Source organism: Erinaceus europaeus, chromosome X (assembly GCF_950295315.1).
Source record: "Erinaceus europaeus chromosome X, mEriEur2.1, whole genome shotgun sequence".
NCBI lineage: Eukaryota > Metazoa > Chordata > Mammalia > Eulipotyphla > Erinaceidae > Erinaceus > Erinaceus europaeus.
The window spans coordinates 479950-503338 of record NC_080185.1 but is presented as its reverse complement, the minus strand read 5'-3'; the positions used below and the strand labels follow the sequence as shown (position 1 = coordinate 503338).

General features: G+C 40.7%; 1 protein-coding gene across 4 annotated transcripts in view; it reads right to left on the bottom strand.

Moving 5' to 3' along the window:
* TMLHE (trimethyllysine hydroxylase, epsilon) overlaps nucleotides 1–23389 on the bottom strand; it is a 70267-nt gene that overhangs the window by 38565 nt on the left and 8313 nt on the right. For 3 of the 4 annotated variants that reach the window (XM_060182867.1, XM_060182868.1, XM_060182869.1), the window contains 2 exons: nucleotides 4749–4835; nucleotides 2967–3158 (listed from right to left, as the gene is read on the bottom strand). The exons of the other annotated variant lie outside the window; for it this stretch is intronic. In XM_060182867.1, the coding sequence (XP_060038850.1) occupies nucleotides 2967–3147 (181 nt within the window). In that variant the 5' untranslated portion in view covers nucleotides 3148–3158; nucleotides 4749–4835. The remainder of the gene's footprint in view (nucleotides 1–2966; nucleotides 3159–4748; nucleotides 4836–23389) is intronic. 4 annotated transcript variants of the gene reach the window in all.

Sequence of the window (23389 nt, the reverse complement as noted above, 5' to 3'; positions counted from 1 at the left end):
TCTTTCCTGTAGGCTATGGCAGCCTGAGGGCTTTTATTTATTTATTTAATTTTTTTTTTCCTCCAGGGTTATTGCTGGGCTCGGTGCCTGCACCATGAATCCACCGCTCCTGGAGGCCATTTTCCCCCCTTTTTGTTGCCCTAGTTGTTGCAGCCTCGTTGTGGTTATTATTGCCATTGTTGACGTTGCTTTGTTGTTGGATAGGACAGAGAGAAATGGAGAGAGGAGGGGAAAACAGAGAGAAAGAGGGGAGAGAAAGATAGACATCTGCAGACCTGCTTCACCGCTCGTGAAGCGACTCCCCTGCAGGTGGGGAGCCGGGGGCTCGAACCGGGATCCTTACGCCGGTCCCTGCGCTTTGCGCCATGTGTGCTTAACCCACTGCGCCACGGCCCGACTCCCAGCCTGAGGGCTTTTTACCTATAAGTTGGTTTTTTAGCTTAATCACTCACTCCTGACCAAGAGATAAAGCAGGGTAGGTGAGAGATAATACAATGGATATGCAAAGAGACTCCCATACCCCAAGGATCCACAGCTCTGGGCTCAATTCAGCTTCTCTGCTAAGCTGGGCAGCACTACTGGGCCCTGTGAATGTCTAAACAGACCCATTTATAGTCTGTAGGTTCTGAGGCAATTATTCACCATGTTCTAATCAGGAGAACAATGTTGAAAGTCTCCCACTATACAGCCCTACTGCTAGGCCACCGTGATGCAGATCTTTTCCTGATTTTCCTGGTCATTTCTCTGCCCCCCGATATCATCACAGGACCTCGACCCTGCTGCTCCAGCCTCTGAGGACAGTAGGAAATGGAGACTCACAGTTGCATTTGGTGAGTCTTAGGAGAGTCCTCTCCTCCCTTCAGCAGTCTTTTTGTTGGTAAAACATAGACTGCAGGTGGTGCCTCAACTGAAAAACTGCCAGACTGTTACCAGCCCCTTGGGAGTAGATATGGGCTTTAGCCCCAGGAATCTCTCCATAGGCTCCTCGCTGTCCATGAGCCACACGTGTTTTCACTCACCGATTATTTGGTGGGTTCCTAAAGTAGTTCCAGTCTCATCTTGTTGCAGTCTCAGGTGATCTTTGACATTACTTGCTCAGAACAAAACAAAACAAAATATAATAAAACGAAAACACTAGTATAGTCATGGGCCCTTTGGAATATAACTAAAATAGGCTTACTAACTATCTACAAAGCGGAGACACCCAAATCATCTCTGAACCACTCCAGCCTTTAGGTTCATGATTAGTCAACAAATTCTTTGGCTCTATATGCTAACTCTTCTTTCAGCCACCAGGTTCCAGGTGTTACCGTAATGCCAACTGGACTTCCCTGGACAGATGACCTCACCAATGTGTCCTGAAGTCCCGCTTCCCCAGAGGTCTGCCCCACTAGGGAGAGAGAGAGACAGGCTGGGAGTATGGATCGGCCTGTGAATGCCCATGTTCAGCGGGGAAGCAATTACAGAAGCCAGACCTCCCACCTTCTACATCCCATAGTTACCCTTAGTCCACGCTCCCAGAGGGATAAAGACTAGGAAAGCTATCAGGGGGTGGATGGGATATGGAGTTCTGGTGGTGGGAACTGTGTGGAGTTGTATCCCTCTCATCCTATGGTTTCTGTCAGGGTTTCCTTTTTATAAATAAATAAAAAATAATATAAGTGTCCCAAGACAAAAATAAAGACCAAAGGATGCAACAGAGATTGCATGTGGCCCACAAAGGCTATAATGCACATTAACTGGTCCTTTCTAGAAAATATAAAGCCTTCAGTGGTCCAAGAGGGGCATGCTGGGTAAAGTGTAAAGTGCTGGGGTCTCAGCATGAGGCCCTGAGTTTGAAAGCTGGCAGGACATGCACCATAGTGATGCTCCGGCTCATTTTGTGTTTTCACATGAATTATAAGTAACTCTCTTTTTAAAATGCTTTCCTTATTTACTTATTTGGTAGGACAGAGAGAAATTGAGAGGGAAGGGAGACTGAGGAGAGAGGGAAAGAGAGTTGAAGAGCTGCTTCACCTCTCATGAAGCTTCACCCCTGTAGCTGGGGACTGGAGTTTGAACCCGGGTCCTTGTGCACCATAATGTGTCAAGTCAACTGGGCGTACCACTGCAGCCAATAAATAACTTTAAAAATAAAAATATTAACTCTTAAAAACCATTTTGCTGACATCGAAGGTAGTGCAGAGTACAAACTCCTTTGGACTTTGTCCTCCACTTCAACTAAATCAGCCAGACTTTCTAATCCTTTGACCTTGATAGTCTGAGACCTCCTACCTGATTTCTCTGCCCCCATATAAACTCCACACACCAGTCACAGACATATTTCCCCAGGAGCTGTGACTTAAATCCTTCAGTAGTTCCCCTACATCGGTAGACGGCACCTCTTTCAGGTTGCTCACAAAGCTCTGTGATTCCTGCCAACACTGGAGGTACCTGTGCTCCGCCTCTCCTTGAACTTGCCACGAGGCGGTGGTGCTTACAGGTCTCCTCTGTTCTTGCACATGTTCAATCTTAGGAACTGTGCACTTGAAATCATTTCATACGCAGATTTTCACATGTATTCACAAAGTCACATGGATTGATAATAAATTTCATGTTATTTAAAATTCACAATTAAAAATGAATTATCCTGGGAGTCGGGCTGTAGCACAGCGGGTTAAGCGCAGGTGGCGCAAAGCACAAGGACCGGCATAAGGATCCCGGTTCGAACCCTGGCTCCCCACCTGCAGGGGAGTCGCTTCACAGGCGGTGAAGCAGGTCTGCAGGTGTCTATCTTTCTCTCCTCCTCTCTGTCTTCCCCTCCTCTCTCCATTTCCCTCTGTCCTAACCAACAACGACAACAACAATAATAACTACAACAATAAAACAACAAGGGCAACAAAAGGGAATAAATAAATAAAAATAAATATTAAAAAAATAAAAAAATAAAAAAAAATAAATGAATTATCCTTCCCCATACATCTTACCAAAATGATCTTCATGTAGTTGCCAAGCACACTTCTGAGACTTGGAGGCTGTGTGACAGCAATGGCTGCTTAATGGGAATCCACTTCTGAAGCTGGTCTTTTGAAGGGTACTACTCGTGACTCCTGCCTGCAGCAGGTCCCAGAGCCTCCTTTGTACATAGGACAACCTGTGGTACCACATGCTAGAAAATTCTCCAACAAGAAGGGGGGAGTTAGCAATGTCAAACCATCATTAGATGTCTACAGATACAGTTGTGGAGATCTAACTATGTAAGAATAGATTTAACCAGCTTACCCAGAGGGTCGAACAACAGAGAAATCTGTCAAGCCAAACACGAGTAGTGCAGTCACCACCTCTACTTTTTCACTGTGTGTGCCTTGTGGTTTTGTTCCTATTCTACGATATACCTGAGGTCATCCTTTTAAAAAATCACCAACTTTTAACAAAGACTTCTTTATTATGTTTGACATACACAGAGAAAGACCAGACCAACACAGCTCTAGCTTATGGTAGTACCGGCACTGATCCTGGGAGCTCTGAGACATCAGGCAGGCATATGTGCTCTAACACATCTAACTCTCTCCCTGGCCCTTAAATCACTAATTTTAATGAAGATAGGTAAGTTTATTTTATTTTGGAGTTTGAGGGTACAGACAGGAAAGGGCCTGTGTGCCCACATTCAGACAGTGAAGAGGTTTTGGATATATTCAGTGACACAGGGCTTTAGATGGTGACTGGCGGCCAGAGGAATAGTTCATCCCAAAGGACTAGTGTCTTGCCTTGCACACTGCCTACGATAGAGCTCTGGTACCACATGGGAGGTGTCATGCTACATGCTACTGGGGGAAGTTGGGTGCTGTGCTCTCTCTTCCTCTCCCTGTTTCTCTATCTGAATGAAAACAAAAGATGCCTGAGGTGTGGTGATTCATGTGGAAGCTGCTGGCTAGCCAACTCTCTCTGGGCCCTACTAATAGGGCACTGAATTTTCTCTGCATTATCTTTTTTTCCCCCAAGGAGAGAAGCTAAATTAGCAGCTTCCACACGCAGCAATGGACAGCTGTTTCTAGCTCTCTAGCTGTGGTTTCTTGTCACATGTCCACGCTACTCCGTCATTTTACCTCCTCCCCTAAACCACTCATTGTTATCTTTCAGTCACATATTATACTCTGCTTTCCAGATCTCCTTCTGGGCCTCTCCATCTGTGACACTGCTGGTCATCCTTACCCTAACTCTTTGACACTTTCTTTTCCACTGTAGGAGTGGCTGTATGAGATTGTGGGCAAAGGATGTAAACGTGCACTGGCTCCCTCCTTGTTTCAGAAACTAAGAAGAATAGGTTTTTCGTTTAGTGTGAGGAACAAAGTACTCAGCACAGTAAGCTCTATGTATGACAGGGATTAATATTCTATTGATATATATATATATATATATATATATATATTTTTTTTTTTTTTACCTTTGCAATAGCTAGGCCTTCACTGTTCCTAGCTACCCATGAGTAGTACATGGCAATGCGAATATCTGTTGGGAAAAGTACCTTGATAAAAACTTACATGGAGGGCCCAGGTGGTGGTATACTTAGTTGAGTGCGTGTTACAGTGCACAAGGGCCTGAGTCCAAGCTCCCTGTCCCCACCTGCAGGGGGAAGCTTCACAAATGGCGAAGCAGTGACTGCAGTTGTCTCTTTCTCTCTATCTCCCTCTTCAGTCTCAATTTCTCTCTAGCTCTATCTAATAAGTGAATAATAAATAAAGAAAAGAAAAGAATTAAAAAATACTTACTTGGAGTCGGTGAATTCCTCAGTGGTGTCGTTTCAGAAGGCTTTAAAACCGCTTTATTTGCATAAGACCTTCAATGAGTTTATTTTTCTGGTAGGAAAAGAAGAAAATTCATATAACTCTATCGGAGCTCTGTAGCATTTGATGTGAAACTTTCCAATCACAATTAAAGGGCACTAGATCTATAACGTTCTGGGTTTTGGGTTGTGTGTGTGTGTATGGTACGGAAGTTCACTGTGATGTGGGGTGAGACCAAGCACATGCACAAAAACCATAGATGTAGAGATGTAATTGAATTTGCTGATGATTTGAGGAGGCTTCTGAAGTAATGTCAGAAAAATCAAGAGATAAAGTCAAATTCATTGAGGTTCTTTAAAATATTTTAAATAGCTTTTTATGGAAAATTGTTTGATAGACACAGATAGAAATTGAGAAGAGGGAGACAGAGAGATATATAGGTAGATAGATAGAGAGACACACCTGTAGGCCCAGGCCCACTTCACCCCCTGCAGTTGGGGACTGGGGGCTTGAACATGGGTCCTGGTGCCCTCTAATATGTGTACTCAGCCAGGTGTGCCAGCACCTGGACCCAAGATCAAATAAATGGGGTTTACAGTTAACAATATTTATATACTTTTACCATATCTGGGAGCTACTCTTTTCCCTGATCCAGCTTTCTAGTCCTTTTTCCAACTATGACACCATCTCTCCAGACAATAACCTGGGTCTACCTACATATTAGATGTCAGGCAAAGGCAAAAACTAGTTGGGTGGGTCATGGCCCCCTTGGAATATACCTAAAATAGACCTACTAGCTTTTCCCAGAACAGAGACCCCAAATGTTCATCTGCACTATTCCAGCCTTTAGGTTCACGATTAGTCAACAATTCGTTCTGCTTTATATCTTAATTCTTTTTCAGCCACAGGTTCCAGATGCTACCATGATGCCAACCTGACTTCCCTGGGCAGATGACCCCACCAATGTGTCCTAGAGTGCCACCTCCCCAGATCCCTGCCCGACTAGGGAAAGAGAGAGACAGGCTGGGAGTATGGATCAACCTGTCAATGCCCATGTTCATCCAGGAAGCAATTATAGAAGCCAGACCTCCCACCTTCTGCACCCCATAATGACCCTGGCTCCATACTCCCAGAGGGACAAAGAATAGGAAAGCTGTCAGGGGAGGGATTGGATACAGAGTTTTGGGGGTGGGAATTGTATGGAAATGTACCCCTCTTATTCTATAGTCCTTATAGAGTATTTCCATTGTTTCCATTTTATAAATAAAAATTAAAAAGAAATAAATTACCCTAAATGTGAATGACTAAAATTCCCCAGGCAAAAGATTCAGAATGACTGAATGGATTAAAAAGCAAGATATATCTATTCTGTGCCTCCAACAGACACATATCCAAAAGAAAGATGAACAGAAGTTCTGGGCGACAGGCTGCAACAAGGTATTCCAAGCCAACAATGTAAACTATTCTAATATCAAATAGATTAGACTTTCAGGCAAAGAAGGTGAAAAGTGACAGACATGGGCACTACATATTGATCAGAGGATCAATCGAACAGAAAGACATAATCATCATCGATATATGCACACTCCCAACATGTCTGAACCCAAAGTAAAGTACTTATTGACCTCAAGGGAGACATTGACCATAGCACAGTATTATAGGAGACCTCAATGCACCTCTCACAGCAAGAGACAGAGCTTCAGGACAGAAAACTCAACAAGGAAATAAAGGCCTTAAACTAAGTCATAGATTAGATGAACTTAACAGATATATTCAGAACCTTTCATCTCTGGAAATATATATATAGTTTTTTTCAAGTGCACATAAAATATTCTCAAGGACTGATGATGTGTTAGGACACATGAACAGCTTTAATAAGTATATGAATATTGAAATCATAAAAAGCATCTTTTCTGACCATGAGGCTGTGAGGGCAGAAATCAAACACAAAAAGAAACAAAGAAATGCACCTAAACAATGGAGACTAAATAATGCACTTCTGAATAACACCCACATCACTGAAAAAATTAAAGAGAACTTTAAAATTACTTGGAGAATAACATTACTTGGGATGTGGGAAAACTGTCCTAAGAGGGAGGTTCATAGCAACAGAACCCATAATAATAAACAGCAAAGACCTCAGGTGAGCTACCTAACATCACAACCGAGTCAACTAGAAAAGGAGCAACAAAGAAACCCAAAAGGCTGAGCAGAAAGAAGTAAATAGTTAAAATCAGAGCAAAATTAATGAAAATCCAGAAAGGAGATAAATAATAATAATAATAAACCCTAATGAAACCAAGAGCTGGTTCCTTGAAAGGTTAAATAAAAGAGTTAAACCACTGGGTAGACTCACAAAAAGAAAAAGAGAGAAAGTTATGATAAAAACAATCAGGAATGAGAGAGATGACATTACACCTGAAGATGGGGAGATAAAAAGAATCATACCTGGGTATTTGAACATCTCTACACAAATAAATTGGACAAGCTAGAAGAAATGGCTGCATTTCTAGAATCATACTACCTGTCAAACCTAACCCAAGAGAAGTAGAAGGTTTAACCAAGTCAATCACTAGAACAGAAATTGAATCAGTAATCAAAAATCTTCCCAAGAATAAAAGCCCAGGCACAGATGGTTTTACTAACACATTCTATAAATCTTTCAAAGAACTAACACTGATTCTACTCAAACTATTCCAGAAAATTTAGGAGGAACAAACTCTACCAAACACATTGTATGAGGCAAACATCACCTTGATCCCCAAAGCAGGAAAGGACTCTACCAGAATAGAAAAATAGAGGCCTATATCCCTGATAAATATTGAAGCAAAGATCCTGAACAAGATCTTGGCAATTCAAATCAAGAGAATAATTCACCAAGACCAAGCGGAATTCACCCCTGGGAAATAGGAATGGTTCAACATCTGCAAGTCAATCAATATAATTCACCATATCTCACAAAAAGAGAGATCAAAATCACATGGTCATTATCAATTGATGTCAGAAAATGCATGTGACAGGATCCAACACATATTTATGATAAAGACTCTTCAAAAACTGGGAATAGAAGGACAAATCCTCAGCATAGTAAAGACTATTTATGATAAACCCACAGTTAACATCATTCTCCATAGGAGAAAGCTGAAAGTTTCCCCCCCTAAAATTAGGAACAACACAAGGATGTCCACTGTCTCCACTGTTATTCACCGTAGTCCTCGAGGTGCTCTCCACTGCAATCAGACATGAAGAGATAGATATCAAAGGCATACAGATAGGAAAGGAAAAAATCAAATTATCACTCCTTGGTGATGACATGATAATATACCTAGAGAACCCCCAAAGACTCCATCAAATTCTACTGGAAATAATTAATACATTCAGTAAAGTATCAGGATATAAAACCAATACACTCAAAACTGTGACATTTCTGTATACAAACAAGGAGTCAGAGGAAAGGGGGGGAAAAGACTCAATCCCATTTACAATGGAACTCAAAAAGATAAAATACTTTGGGAAGAATCACATGGAGGAATTGAAGGACCTTTACAACAAAAACTATAAGGCACCATTAAAAGAAAAAGAGAAGGACACACAGAGATGGAAGAACATTCCTTGTTCCTGGACTGGAAGAATAAACATTATTAAATTATTTGGCAAAATGGCCATTTTACCAAAAGTAATCTATGATTTCAATGCAATCCCTATCAAGATCCCAATGACACTTTTCAAGTAAATTCAACAACTTGTCCAAAACTTTGTGTGGAACTACAGAAAGCCACAAATAGCCAAAGTACTTCTGCGAAAAAAGGAAAAAAAGTATCATGATTTCCAACTTCAGTTTATACTGCAGAGCAATGATAATCAAAACAGTGTGATACTGGATTAAAGACAGAGACTTGGATCAATGGAGCAGTGTTGAGAGCCTAGAAATGAGCCCACACATATACAACCACTTAATAGATGACAAAGGAGCCAAAACCATTCAGTGGGATAAAGAATATCTCTTCAACATATGCAACTGGGTAAATTGAACAGCCACATGTAGAAAAGTGAAACTAGGGCGTGGATCGGTAGCGCAGCGGGTTAGCGCACTGGCACAAAGCGCAAGGACCAGCGGAAGGATCCCGGTTCAAGTCCCGGCTCCCCACCTGCGGGGGCGTTGCTTCCCAGGCGGTGAAGCAAGTCTGCAGGTGTCTGTCTTTCTCTCCCCCTCTGTCTTCCCCTCCTCTCTCCATTTCTCTCTGTCCTAGCCAACAACAATAAAAAGGGCAACAAAAAGGAATAAATATTAAAAAAAGAAAAGAGAAACTAGACCACTAACACCATACACAATGAAAATGAATCAAAGATCTGGATACTAGATCAGACACTGTAAAATTTATAGAATAAAACACCAGTGAGGGAGGCGGGCAGTAGCACAGCGGGTTAAGCGCAGGTGGCGCTAAGCACAAGGACCAGTGTAAGGATCCTGGTTCCAGCCCCCGGCTCCCCACCTGCAGGGGAGTCGCTTCACAAGTGGTGAAACAGGTCTGCAGGTGTCTGTCTTTCTCTCCCCTTCTCTGTCTTCCCCTCCTCTCTCCATTTCTCTCTGTCCTATCCAACAACAACGACATCAACAACAACTACAACAATAAAACAACAAGGGCAACAAAAGGGAATAAATAAATAAATATAAAAAAAAAACACCAGTGAAACTTTTCAGGATCTTTACATCTAGGATGTATTTGGTGATTCAATCCCATGGGCCGGGAAATGAAAACAAGAGTAAATAAATGGGATCACATGAAATTAAAAAGGTTCTATACATCAAAAGCAAACTACACAAGGACAACCAGCCAACCCGGTAAATGAGAGAAGATATATATATAGTGACTTAATATTGATTTACAAAATTAGAACACAATAGGGGTATAATTCTGCACCATTTCCACCACAGAGTTCTATGTACCCATTCTCCCAAGGCTGCAGATATGCACATATGTATATGTATATGTATATGCATATATTTTTTATTTTTATTTTTACTTTATGTGGGAGAAGATGTTTTCACATAACACATATGATAATCAACTGATATCAAGCGTCTATACAGAAGTGGTACAGTTCAACAGAAGGAAAAGCAATAACCCAATACAAAAGTGGGCCGAAGAACTAAACAGTTTTCAAAAAAGAGATACGTATGGCCTACAGACACATAAAGACATTCACAACAGAGAAATGCAAATTAAAACTACAGAGATTCCTTCTCACACCTGTGAGAATGGCCTCCATCAACAAAACAGGAAACAACAGATATTGGCAAATTTGTAGAGAAAAGGGAACATTGCTACACTGCTGGTGGGAATGCAAACTGGTGCAGCTCCTCTGGAAGACAGTATGGAGAACCATTAGACAAATAAAGGAATGACCTTATGACCCAGCAATACCACACTTAGGCATTTATCCAGTGGACGCTCCAACACTAAGTCCAAGGGGCATATGCGTCCTTATGTTCATAGCTACATTATTCACAATAGCTAAAGAGTAGAAGCAGTCTAAATACCCATTAACAGATGACTGGCTGAAAACATCATGGGACATATATTCCATGGAATACTGCTCCACAATCAAAAAAGATGATACTGTATCCTTTGGGACAAACTGGATGGAACTGGAGGTGGTTATGCTCCGCAAAATAAGAGAAGAAAGACAACTACCGATGGTTTCACTCATCTCTAAATTCCATGAATTTAGAGAACTGATACTAATGAACTTGAAAGAAAAACAAGCAAATGTTTCTAAGCCTGTGAGATCTCTGGTGGCTATCTTTGGGGGGGCGGGAGAGTGTGGATAGAGAACTTCGTGGTGGTGCGGTGTGCAACTGCGCACTAAAGTCTTACAATCTAGTAACCTACTCTTAATCACAAATAAAAAAGGCAAAGAAAAAGCTGAAAGTGACTAATTATGCTGGGGGAGGTTGAGAACTCCATGTAAGCATTATTACTTGAAGTATTCCATTATTTTGAATTTAATAACAAAATAAAACTTGTCCTTTGTAAAAAGGAAAAAGGGGAAAGAAAAAGACCAGATAACCAGAAAGATATAAAGTAAATGGTCTCTCTCTCTCTCTCTTCATTACCACCATTCTTTCAAGGAAACTTCATAAAAAAATCATCATTCTGGAGAATAAACTTCCTTTCCCACCTCTTTCTATTTCTTTTTAGATAGAAGAAGATAGTGAGGGAAGAAGGGAGGGGGAGAAAAAAGAGAGAGCTAGAGAGAGACACTACAGGGTCTTCCTTCAATGTGGTGAGGGCCGAAATTAATCCTGGGTTGTGAAGATGGGAAAGCAACACAATTATATTTTAAAAATTTCTTTCTTGGGGGATTAATGGTTTACAGTCGATAGTAAATACAATAATTTGTACATGCATAACTTTTTCCAGTTTTCCACATAACAACCCAACCCCACTAGGTCCTCCTCTGCCATCATGTTCCAGGACCTGAATCCTCTTTGCTCCACCCCTGGACTATTTAATAACCCCCACTTTACTTAAATTTGGAAAGCTACTTTTTCCCCTGGACATTTTTACTGAATGAGACTGGTTATGGATTACTAGCTAGAGTCCCCAGAAAGGAATGTAGCCATGTTTATGTATGTGATCCAGAAAATCTAGCCATATCATGCCTATTCTGTTTTTAAAATATGTATTCTAGGAGCTGTAGAGATTGCTCACCAAGTAGGACTTGTATGTCTCTTGCCATGTGTGAAGCCCAGGATCAAGCAACCTGTAAGAGGTGCTATGGCACCAGAAGGGAAACTCTAGTGCTGTGGTAGCTCTCCTTCTCTCTCTAGGTCTGTCTCTCTCTCTAGCTGAATGAAAAAGTGGTCTGGTTGGTGAAATAATGCATGTGTTAAACTCGACTCCTTCAGCACTGTTCTCACAGCCAGTTTCAGTATCATCCAGTCACTGTATTAATGGCTTGATTTAGAGTCTGAGTCTCAAACTTTAAGTTTCTTTTGAAAATGTCTTCCCCATAGATGATCATCACATAAATGATTCTCAAAGTTGATCCACCACAGTGTGTTTCTACTTGCCACTATCCCAATCCAGGGCCACCATTTTTCCCATAAAGAACGCAATGGCTTGGGAGTTGGGTGGTTGCGCAGCGGGTTAAGCGCAGGTGGCACAAAGCACAAGGACCGGCATAAGGATCCCTGTTGTTTTATCCATTCGAGCCCCCGGCTCCCCACCTGCGGGGGAGTCGCTTCATAGGTGGTGAAGCAGGTCTGCAGGTGTGTCTGTCTTTTTTTCTCTCCCCCTCTCTGTCTTCCCCTCTTCTCTCTCCATTTCTTTCTGTCCTAGCCAACAATGACGACATCAGTAACAACAATAGTAATTACATTAAAAAAACGAAGGGCAACAAAAGAGAATAAATAAAAATAAAAAGATAAACTTCTTTTTAAAAAAGGATGCAATGGATTTTTTTTGTATTGACTTTTTTTTTTTTTGCTTCTTGAATTTATCTATCTACGTACATACTTGTCCTCTCCCCAAATTATTTTGTTTCTTGTAGGAAGAGTGAACTAAAATAGGCATTTCAGGATATCATTCCTTTTGAATGGATCTCTAGAGCCTGCAGAATAAAGTTCTTTATTATGCAGTGCCTACTGTTACCTGGCCCTGAGCTATTCACCTTCGTGTACTTTATCACTTATAGTTTCCCAGACCCACTGTGTGTATAGACATACATGTATTTTCCCCTTTCCTCTCAATTTCTCTTTGTTCTATCAAACCAGAGAGAGAGAGAGAGAGAGAGAGAGAGAGAGAGAGAGAGAGAGAGAAATGGCTGCTGGGAGCAGTGGATTTGTAGTACAGGCATCAAACCCATTGATATCCCTGGTGGCAATAAAATCAATCAATCCATAAACTTTATTTTGATCTAAGGATTCTTCCCTAAGAGGAAGAAGTGTTGTAATCATGTCTTCATATATTTCCTTTGTAATTCTTGAGAATCTCAGTAGCATTTAGTATGGTTCCTAGTAGTAGAACCCCACAAATGTTTGTGAGAATTGGGTTTAATTATTTTTCTTGCAACTTCATTGCCCTTCTAAATCTGGTAAATTGCTTTAAATCTTCACTTAATAAAATGGTAAAGTTTGCTGGAATCAAAGACTCTGTGTGTGGTTTATTAAAAACCATGCTGGGACCAACCAGTCAACGCCCATGTTCAGCGGGGAAGCAATTACAGAAGCCAGACCTTCTACCTTCTGCAACCCTCAATGACCCTGGGTCCATGCTCCCAGAGGGCTAGAGAATGGGAAAGCTATCGGGGGGAGGGGATGGGATATGGAGATCGGGTGGTGGGAATTGTGTGGAGTTGTACCCCTCCTACCTTATGGTTTTGTTAATTAATCCTTTCTTAAATAAAAAAAATTCAAAAAAAAACATGCTGAATTTGGTGACTTGATTAACTAATCTAAAATCAAGTTCAGTTCATGTTTATCAATATAGGTCCATCCTTTTTTTGTTTCTATAGTGATATACCAAAATAATTATTTCAATCTCGTGGACATTTCATTCATTCATACATGTGCTCAGAGTTCATGTCATGTCTGTTTTATTTTCATAGACCACCTTTAGTAATCTTGTCAGAAATAAAGTGTATGCTTGTGTGGGATGTCTTTGTTGACAACCTTGCAATTTCTAATATTCACTAACTTGAAAACATGTTCTAGAAGGTAGCCCAGGAGATACTTAGCTCATTGGTTAGTAGAGAAGACTCTACCTTTCTGGAAGTGTAATATATTTATACAAGCTAACTCCTAGACCATTTATACTTAATTTCCTTTGGTCACTGAGAGTTATCCAATGATATCTGAGCTGTAATGTACTTATGCCAGGACACACCTTCTTTTATTTATTTTAATTTTATTTTGGTATTATCTTTATTTATTTATTGGATAGAGTCAGCCAGAAATTGAGAGGGTAGAGGGAAGTAGAGAGAAAGGGAGACAGAGAGATACCTGCAACACTGCTTCACTACTCCTAAAGCTTTTCCTCTGCTGGTGGGAAGTGGGGGCTCAAACCTGGGTCCTTATGCATTATAGCGTGCACTCAACCAGGTGCACTGCCACCTGACCCCCATATATACTTTTTCTAAGAATACAGTTGTCGTTCTAACAACCAAGGAGGTAGCTCAGCAGTAGAGTATAGGACTTGCATAAATGGGCCCCCAGATTTAATAATCCTCAGCACTGCACTGATTCTCTCTCTCTCCAAAAAAATTTTTAAAGCCAACTCCAAGTGGATCAAAGACACGGATATTAGACCAGAAACGATTAAATACTTAAAGAAGAAAGCACTGAAGAACACTTCATGGCCTATGCTGCAAAAAAGCTTTCCAGGGTTCAAATCCAACAGTAAAGAAAACAAAAACAAAGATAAATCAATGGGACTACATCAAACTGAAAAGCTTCTGCAAAGCAAAGGGTATCACCAAACTAACAGAAAGATATCCTACTGCATGGGAGAAGATCTTTACACAACGTATTTCAGATAAGGGACTAATAACCAAAATTCACAAAGAGCTCAGTAAACTTAACACAAAGAAAACAAATAATCCTATAAGAAAATGGGGTTAGGACATGTACAGAAACTTTACAGAAGAGATGCAGAGGTCCAACAGACACTTGAGAAGGTGTTCAAAGTCACTATTATCAGAGAAATGCACATAAAGACAACAAGAAGATAACATTTTACACCTGTAAGAATGTCTTATATTAGAAAAGACAGTAATGCAGAGGTCACATAGGCTCCTAAGCTGAATATGGGCCCCAGATCACATCAAATTGATGGGGTTTACAGACAACAATATTTATACACCTTTCCCATATTAGGGAGCTACTCTCTTCCCTGATCCAGCTTTCTGGTCCTTCTGCCAGCCATGACACCACCTCCCGAGACAATAATTAGGATCCACCTGCATATCATATTTCAAGCTCAGGCAAAACAAAACAAAACAAAACAAAACAAAACAAAACACTAGTATAGCCACAGGCCCTTTGGAATATAACTAAACTATGCCTACTAGCTATCTACAAAATGGAGGACACCCCCAACTCTTCATCTGCACTATTTCAGCCTTTAGGTCTGTGATTGGTCAACAGTTTGCTTGGCTTTGTATGTTAACTCTCTTTTCAACCACCAGGTTCCAGATGCTAGCATAATGCCAGCCAGATTTCCCTGGACAGACAACCCCACCTGGGGCTATCCTAGAGCTCCTATCCTGGAGCTCCGCTTCCCCAGAGCCCTTCCCCACTAGGGAAAGAGAGAGACAGGCTGGGAGTATGGATCGACCTGCCAACACCCATGTTCAGCGGGGAAGCAATTACAGAAGCCAGACCTTCCACCTTCTGCATCCCACAATGACCTTGGGTCCATACTCCCAGAGGGTTAAAGAATAGGAAAACTATCAGGGGAGGGGATGGGATCTGGTGGTGGGAATTGTGTGAAGTTGTACCCCTCTTATCCTAAGGTTTAGTCAATGTTTCCTTTTTATTAAATAAAAAATTAAAAAAAAAAGAGTAACAACAAATGCTGGAGAGGATATGGAGAAAAAGGGATATTCCTGCACTGCTGGTGGGAGTGTAAACTGGTCCAACCCTTGTGGAAAACAGTCTGGAGATTACTCAGAACATTAGAAATAGACCTGTCATATGGCCTAGAAATTTCTTTCCTAGGGATTTATCCAAAGGAAATACCCATCAGAAGAGACCTATGCATACCCATGTTCACAGCAGCACAATTTGTAATCACCAAAACTTGGAAACAATCCAGATGTTCAATGGCAGATGAGTGACTAAAAACAGCAACAACAAAAAGAACTGTGGTATATATACATGTGGTGGAATACTACTCAGCTGTTAAAAATGAAGTTTTCTCCTTTGCATCATTTTGCATGGAATTGAAAGACATCATTTTTAGTGAGATATGCCAAAAAGAGAAGGATAAATACTGAATGATTTCACCTATAAGCGGGACCTAATAATTAGAGACAGGGAGGAAGAAAACAAAGTGAAGCATGAACTGGGCATGGTGTATTGCCCGATTGATATTTAATCAAAGCAAGGAACTCTGGGGAAAGTTGGGGAAGAGAGGGGTGGAAGAGAACTGTGGAGCCAGGTGCAAAATGAAATTATATGCATGTTACAGTGCCTGCACTGTAAAGCATTAACCTCCTTAATAACAAAGTTTTAAAATAATTGTTTCTGTCATCTTCAAAAATACGTGTTTCTACATGCCTAACATAGTTTTTAGTCTTATAATTTCAAATATTAATTCTTTAGGCACATACCACCTGGCATATACATCCTTCTTCTCCATCTTTTAAACATTAGCCTTAAAAGAAAGAAAAAACAAAGAAGGAAACTATGGGCTAATGTAAAGCTCCCTATGCGGCGCCATGATTTTCCTAAGTTTTTCTTAATATAATTATTTGCTGTTTCATTGTCAATATTAGGGTTTTGAGAGCTTCCCAACCTTTAGTCTAAAGTCATCTTAATGTAAATTAAGACCCAACAAGTACCAATAACAATAGAAACTTCTGGATAACAGCCATAGGTAGAAATTCGTCAGAATAGGCAATTATATAATAGGTCAATCTGAATCTTTTCATGATTATTGTTAAGGAAGAAGCATTACCTCCTGAAAGGCTTAAAGCCAAGAGTACATTTAGCTCCTGTCAAGTTTTCCTTCCAAATGTCTCTCAGATTTGTCCTTCTCTTTCCATTCCTACAGATGCTTTCATCATCTCATACCTGGACTACTGCCACAGAATAGATGGTTTCATAGAATAGATGGTTTCCTTGCCTCCAGTTCATCTAGATTCCAATCTTTTCCCCATACTGTTGCCAGATTAATTTTCTTAAAACACTTCCATCATGTCACTCTTCTGCCTGAGGTCTAGCATGAATGTCACTTTCTTTGCAAAATCTCCCCAAGCCCCCTAGGAAGAGTCAGTTGGCTGACTACTCAGTGTTTTCATAGTTTTCATGCAAACCCTTATTAAATGTACTTACAACACATAATAATAAGCTGCCTAGACCACCGGGGACTGCATCAAGACAGGACTAGAATGACTTCAGGACACCACCAAATCACCAGTGAGTGCAAACACATGTGGCTCCTGGACAGAGAGAAGCCTAGGGAAAGATTAAGTGGCTGGTAACAGTTCCGCAGATTACCAGTTGAGACACCACCTCCAGTCTGTTTCACCAACAAGGGGAGGGCTGAAGGGAGGAGAGGACACCCCTGAGACTCACCAAATGCAACTGTGAGTCTCCATTGTTACTGCCCTCAGAAGCTGGAGCAGTGGCAGGGAGGCCCTGTGCTGACACCAGGGGACAGAGAACTCAGGAGATCTATACCGCCACTGAATTATCTCTCCTCCACCCCACTTTATCTCTTGGTCAGCAGTGAGTGATTAAGCTAAGAATCCTACTTATAGTTTAAAAGCCCTCAGGCTCCCATAGCCTACAGAGAAGAAAAAGAACAAAAGAGGCTTTTAAGCCACTGAGCTCCAACTCAGGGATTAAAATACTATTGAGACAACTGTCAATTTCCACAACTGTGAACCCTTTAATTACCTTACTTAGACACAAGTCAATCCAGGCAAGAGTGATCAGTAATTTGAAAAGTACTGAGAGAGGGACCTCGCAACATAATATATAAAATGGTTAAACCAACAAGAAGAAATATTGGAGAAATGAACCAGGACAAGAGTCCAGCTTAAAGCCCCTGCAAAGGTTGACGCACAAAATAATGAGGTCAACATACAAACACTAGTTAAGGAAATAATCACAGGAGTGAGTAAAGAGTTTGAAAGAATTGTCATCAGAAATGCAGAAACAACAAATGAGACCCTGGAAGAAAACACTAATTATCTCAAGGTTATTAGAGAGCTGAAAGCTGAAATAGCTGAGCTAAGAACACAACTGGCTAAACAAGCTAAAAACAGTTTCAGAACAGGGTAACAAAACAGATGAACTCCAGCAAACAGTAGAGGGGAAAGAGAATAGAATAAATGAAGCTGAAGACAGAATTAGCAAGATCGAGGACAAATTAAGAGACAATTAAAAAAGAAGAGATCTCAAAAAGAGATTAAGAGATACTGAAAACAACAATAGAGACCTATGGGATGACTTCAAAAGAAATAATATACACATTATTGGCTTACCAGAGGAAGGAAGAGAGGGACGGGAAGAAAGCACTCTACAGGACATAAAAACTGGGAACTTCTGTAGTTTAGACAACCTCAAAGACACAAAGGTTCAAGAAGCCAGAGGGTGCCAAACAGAATTAACCAGAATTAAAGACACCAAGACACATCATATTGAGAATGAAAAAGGAATAAGGATAAAGAAATGATCCTGAAGGTTGAAAGAGAAAAACAAAGAGTTACCTACAGAGCAAAACCCGTAAGATTAGCTACAGACTTCACACATACATACACACACACACACACACACACACACACACTACAGCACAGAAGAGAAAGGCAAGGTATCTATCGGGTGCTCAATGAGAAAGGCTTTCAGCCAAGACTACTGTATCCTGCTTAACTGTCATTCAGGTGAGATGGAGGCATCAAAACCGTCTCAGACAAGCAACAGTTGAAAGAATCAACTATCACCAAGCCTATCCTGAAAGAAATTCTGAAAGGTCTCCTATAAACAGTCAGACCACCATAAATATGCCATATAACAGGACACTCTAAAAATCTACAATAATGGTGTTAAAATATCTTCAATCTATACTATCAACAAATGGCAATGGCCTGAATTCACCTATTAAAAGGCATAGATTAGGAAGATGGATCAGAAAACAGAACCCACCCATATGCTGTCTACAGGAAACCCACCTAACTCAACAAGACAAACACAGACTGAAAGTTAAAGGATGGAAAACTACCATACAGGTCAATGGCCTGCATAAAAGGTAAGAACAGCTATTCTCATATCTGACACAATAGATTTTAAAATAAATAAAATTTAAAAAGATAGGAATGGACATTACTCAATGCTCAGAGGATCAGTCAATCAAGAGGTCTTAACAATTATTAACATCTATGCACCCAATGAGAAGCTATCTAAATTCATGAAACATCTACCAAAAAAGCTATAGCAATATATTATAATCAACACAATAATAGGAGGGAACATCAACACCCCACTTTCTCAACTTGACAGATCATCCAGGCAGAAAGTCAATAAAGACATGAGGGAGCTAAATGAGGAGATAGATAAACTAGAACTATTGGACATTTTCAGAGTCATTCACCCCAAGAAACTGGAATACACATTCTATTCAAGTCCACATGGGTCATTCTCAAGGTTAGACCATATGTTAGGCCATAAAGACAGCATCAGCAAATTCAAGAGCACTGAAATCATCCCAAGCATCTTCTCAGACCACAGTGGAACTAAACTAACACTTAACAATCAACAGAAGATTAGTAATAGCCCCAAAATGTGGAAGCTCAACAGTACACTCCTTAACAACTATTGGGTCAAAGAGGAAATAAAGGAAGAAATCAAAATGTTTCAAGAGTTCAATGAAAATGAAGACACAAGCTATCAAAATATTTGGGACACAGCTAAGGCAGTACTGAGTGGAAAGTTCATAGCCATACAAGCACACATTAGGGAACAAGAAAAAGCACAATTAAACAGCCTGACTGCACACCTTAAAGACCTAGAAGAAGAAGAGCACAGGAACCTCAAATCAATGAGAAGGGCAGAAATCACTAAAGTTAGGGCAGAAAAAAATAACATTGAAAATAAGAAAACCATACAAAAGATCAACAGAAGTAAATGTTGGTTCTTTAAAAGAGTGAACAAAATTGACACATCTTTAGCCAGACTCACAAAACAAAAAAGGGAGAAGACCCAAATAAATCAGATCATAAATGAAAGAGGAGATATCACAACAAACACCACAGAAATTCAACATATCATGCAAAGCTTCTATGAACAACTACATGCCACCAAGCTAGAGAACCTGGAAGAAATGGACTATTTCCTAAATACCTACAAACTTTCAAAATTAAATAAAGAGGAACAAGATAATATGAACAGGCCTATCACAGCTAATGAAATTGAAACAGTTATCAAAAACCTTCCCAAGAGTAAATGTCCTGGACCAGATGGTTTTACAAATGAATTCTACAAAACCTTCGAAGAAGAACTAATATCTCTACTTTTAAAAGTCTTCCAGAAGATTGAAGACACTGGAATCCTCCCTTCCAGCTTCTGTGAAGCCAACATCACACTCTGATACCAAAAGCAGACAGAGACATAACCAGAAGAGAAAACTGCAGACCAGTATCTCTGATGAACATAGATGCTAAAATATTGAACAAAATTCCAGCCAATGGGATACAGCAGTATATTAAAAAGGTTGTTCATCATTACCAAGTGAGGTTTATCCCCATCATGCAAGGTTGGTTTAATATACGTAAATCAATCAATGTGATCCACCACATCAACAAAAGCAAGACCAAAAACCACATGATCATATCCATAGAGAAAAGCCTTTGACAAAATACAACATTCCTTTATGATCAAAACACTACAAAAAATGGGAATAGATGGAAAATTCCTGATGATTGTGGAGTCTATATATAACAAACCTACAGCCAACATCATACTCAATAGTCAAAAACTGGAAGCGTTTCCCCTCAGATCAGGTACTAGACAGGGCTGCCCACTATCACCATTACTATTCAACATAGTGTTGGAAGTTCTTGCCATAGCAATCAGGCAGGAGCAAGGAATTAAAAGGATACAGATTGGAAGAGAAGAAGTCAAACTCTCCCTATTTGCAGATGACATGATAGTATACACAGAAAAACCTAAGGAATCCAGCAAGAAGCTTTTGGAAATCATCAGGCAATACAGGAAAGTGTCAGGCTACAAAATTAACATTCAAAAGTCAGTGGCATTCCTGTATGCAAACAGTAAGTTAGAAGAAGTTGAAATCCAGAAATCAGTTCCTTTTACTATAGCAACAAAAGCAATAAAGTATCTAGGAATAAACCTAACCAAAGAAGTGAAAGACTTGTATACTGAAAATTATGAGTCACTACTCACGGAAATTGAAAAAGACACAAAGAAGTGGAAAGATATTCCATGTTCATGGGTTGGAAGAATTAACATCATCAAAACGAACATACTACCCAGAGCCATATACACATCTAATGCTATCCCTATTAAGATCCCAAGCACATTTTTAGGAGAATAAAACAAATACTACAAATGTTTATCTGGAACCAGAAAAGACCTAGAATTGCCAAAACAATCTTGAGGAAAAAAGAACAGAATTGGAGGCATCACACTTTCAGATCTCAAACTGTATATTATAGGGCCATTGTCATCAAAACTGCTTGGTACTGGAACATGAATAGACACACTGGCAAGTGGAATAGAATTGAGAGCCCAGAAGTGAGCCCCCACACCTATGGGCATCTAATCTTTGACAAAGGTGCCCAGACTATTAAATGGGGAAAGCAGAGTCTCTTCAACAAATGGTGTTGGAAAAAATGGGTTGAAACATGCAGAAGAATGAAACTGAACCGCAATATTTCACCAAACACAAAAGTAAATTCCAAGTGGATCAAGGACTTGGACGTTAGATCACAAACTATCAGATAGTTAGAGGAAAATATTGGCAGAACTCTTTTCCGCATAAATTTCAAAGACATCTTCAATGAAATGAATCCAATTACAAAGAAGACTAAGGCAACCATAAACCTATGGGACTACATCAAATTAAAAGCTTCTGCACAGCAAAAGAAACCACTACCCAAACCAAGACACCCCCTCACAGAATGGGAGAAGATCTTCACATGCTATCATGATTTCATCCTGACTTCTTTGGGCAGACGACCTCACCAATGTGTCCTGGAACCTTGCCTCTCTGGAGCTCTACCCCACCAGGTAAAGACAGAAAAAGGCTGGGGGTGTGGATCAGCCTGCTAATGCCCACGTCCAGTGGAGAATCAATTACGGAGGCCAGAACTCCTACCTTCTGCTCCCCCAAAACAATTTTTTAAATTTTTATTTATTTTCCCTTTTGTTGCCCTTGTTGTTTTTATTGTTGTTGTAGTTATTATTGTTGTTGTTATTGATGTCGTTGTTACATAGGACAGAGAGAAACGGAGAGAGGAGGGGAATACAGAGAGGGGGAGAGAAAGCTAGACACCTGCAGACCCGCTTCACTGCCTGTAAAGTGACTCCCCTGCAGGTGGGGGAGCTGGGGGCTCAAACCGGGATTCTCGTGCAGGTCCTTACGCTTTGCGCCACGGGTGCTTAGCCCGCTGTGCTACCGCCCGACTCCTCCCAAACAATTTTGATTCATTCTCCCAGTGGGGGAGACGTGAAAGGAGGAAGAGGGTTCTGAACTCCAGCTCTACCAGGACCCAGAGAGAGAAGAGGAGAAGGGGAGAGACATTTGCAGGGCTATGTGTGGCTTGGAGGGAAAGAGAGGGCTGACCCTGGAAGAAAAAGGGTGAAAGGATGTACAAATGTAGACAGGTAGTTGTAGAGATGACAGTTAACCCATGTCGCAGCCTTAGGAGAACTGCTGTGGCTTGCAATGGAAGGATCGGGGATTCAAACTCTGGTGGTGGGAACAGTATGGAATTAATTGTACCCCTACTGACATGTAATTTTGTAAATCAACACCAAATCACTAATAAAATAAAAAAGGAAGTCTATGTGGTGCTCCACTTAACAATAAAAAAACATAGAACCAGGAACTAGATTAATCCCAGTAAAGACCCAGGCCTTGCACAATGTCCTGGGTGGCATGAGAGTACCGTGGTACTGGGGAAGCTCCAAAGGCTGTCGAGCAGTGCGATGATAACCAAGCCCAGCAGGAGAGAAACAGTCAGCCCAGGAGCAGAGCTATCACACATGCATGAGACACTGGCACTGAATAAATGAGCGAGTAAGGACAGGTGGTGGCGCACCTTGCTGAGGGTACACATTACAGTGTGCGGGCACTCGGGGACTCAGCTTCAAGAGCCCGGGCCCCCTCTGCAGGGGAAGCTTCTTTCTCTTTCCTCCTCCTCCTCCTCCTCCCCTCTCTGTCTGTTTCAATACAAACTGAAAAGCCACAAAGTTATAAAGAATATGGAGGATAATGCACATGGGGATAGTATGGATTCCACACGTACTGTGGTATAACGTGTGTATTTGAAGGTTTTTTTGTTTTGTGATTAAGAAGAGAACAGATGAGAAGATGCAGACTCCAAAGTGATATCTATTGTGAAATGATCCAAATCAAGCTGGGGAGGTTGTTCAAATTTGACTAGATGTGAGTGCCCTGTATGTGCACTGACAGTGTTCACAGCCTCTTTTTTCTTTCTTTTTTTAAATTTCTTTGCTGGGGGATTGATGTTTTATAGTCGACAGTAAATATAATAGTTTGTACATGCATAACATTTCCCAGTTTTCCACATGACAATACAACCCCCACTAGGTCCTCCTCTGCCATCATGTTCCAGGGCCTGAACCCCCGTCCCCCCCTCCCCCGAGTCTTTGACTTCGGTGCAATACACCAACTCCAGTCCAAGTTCTGACC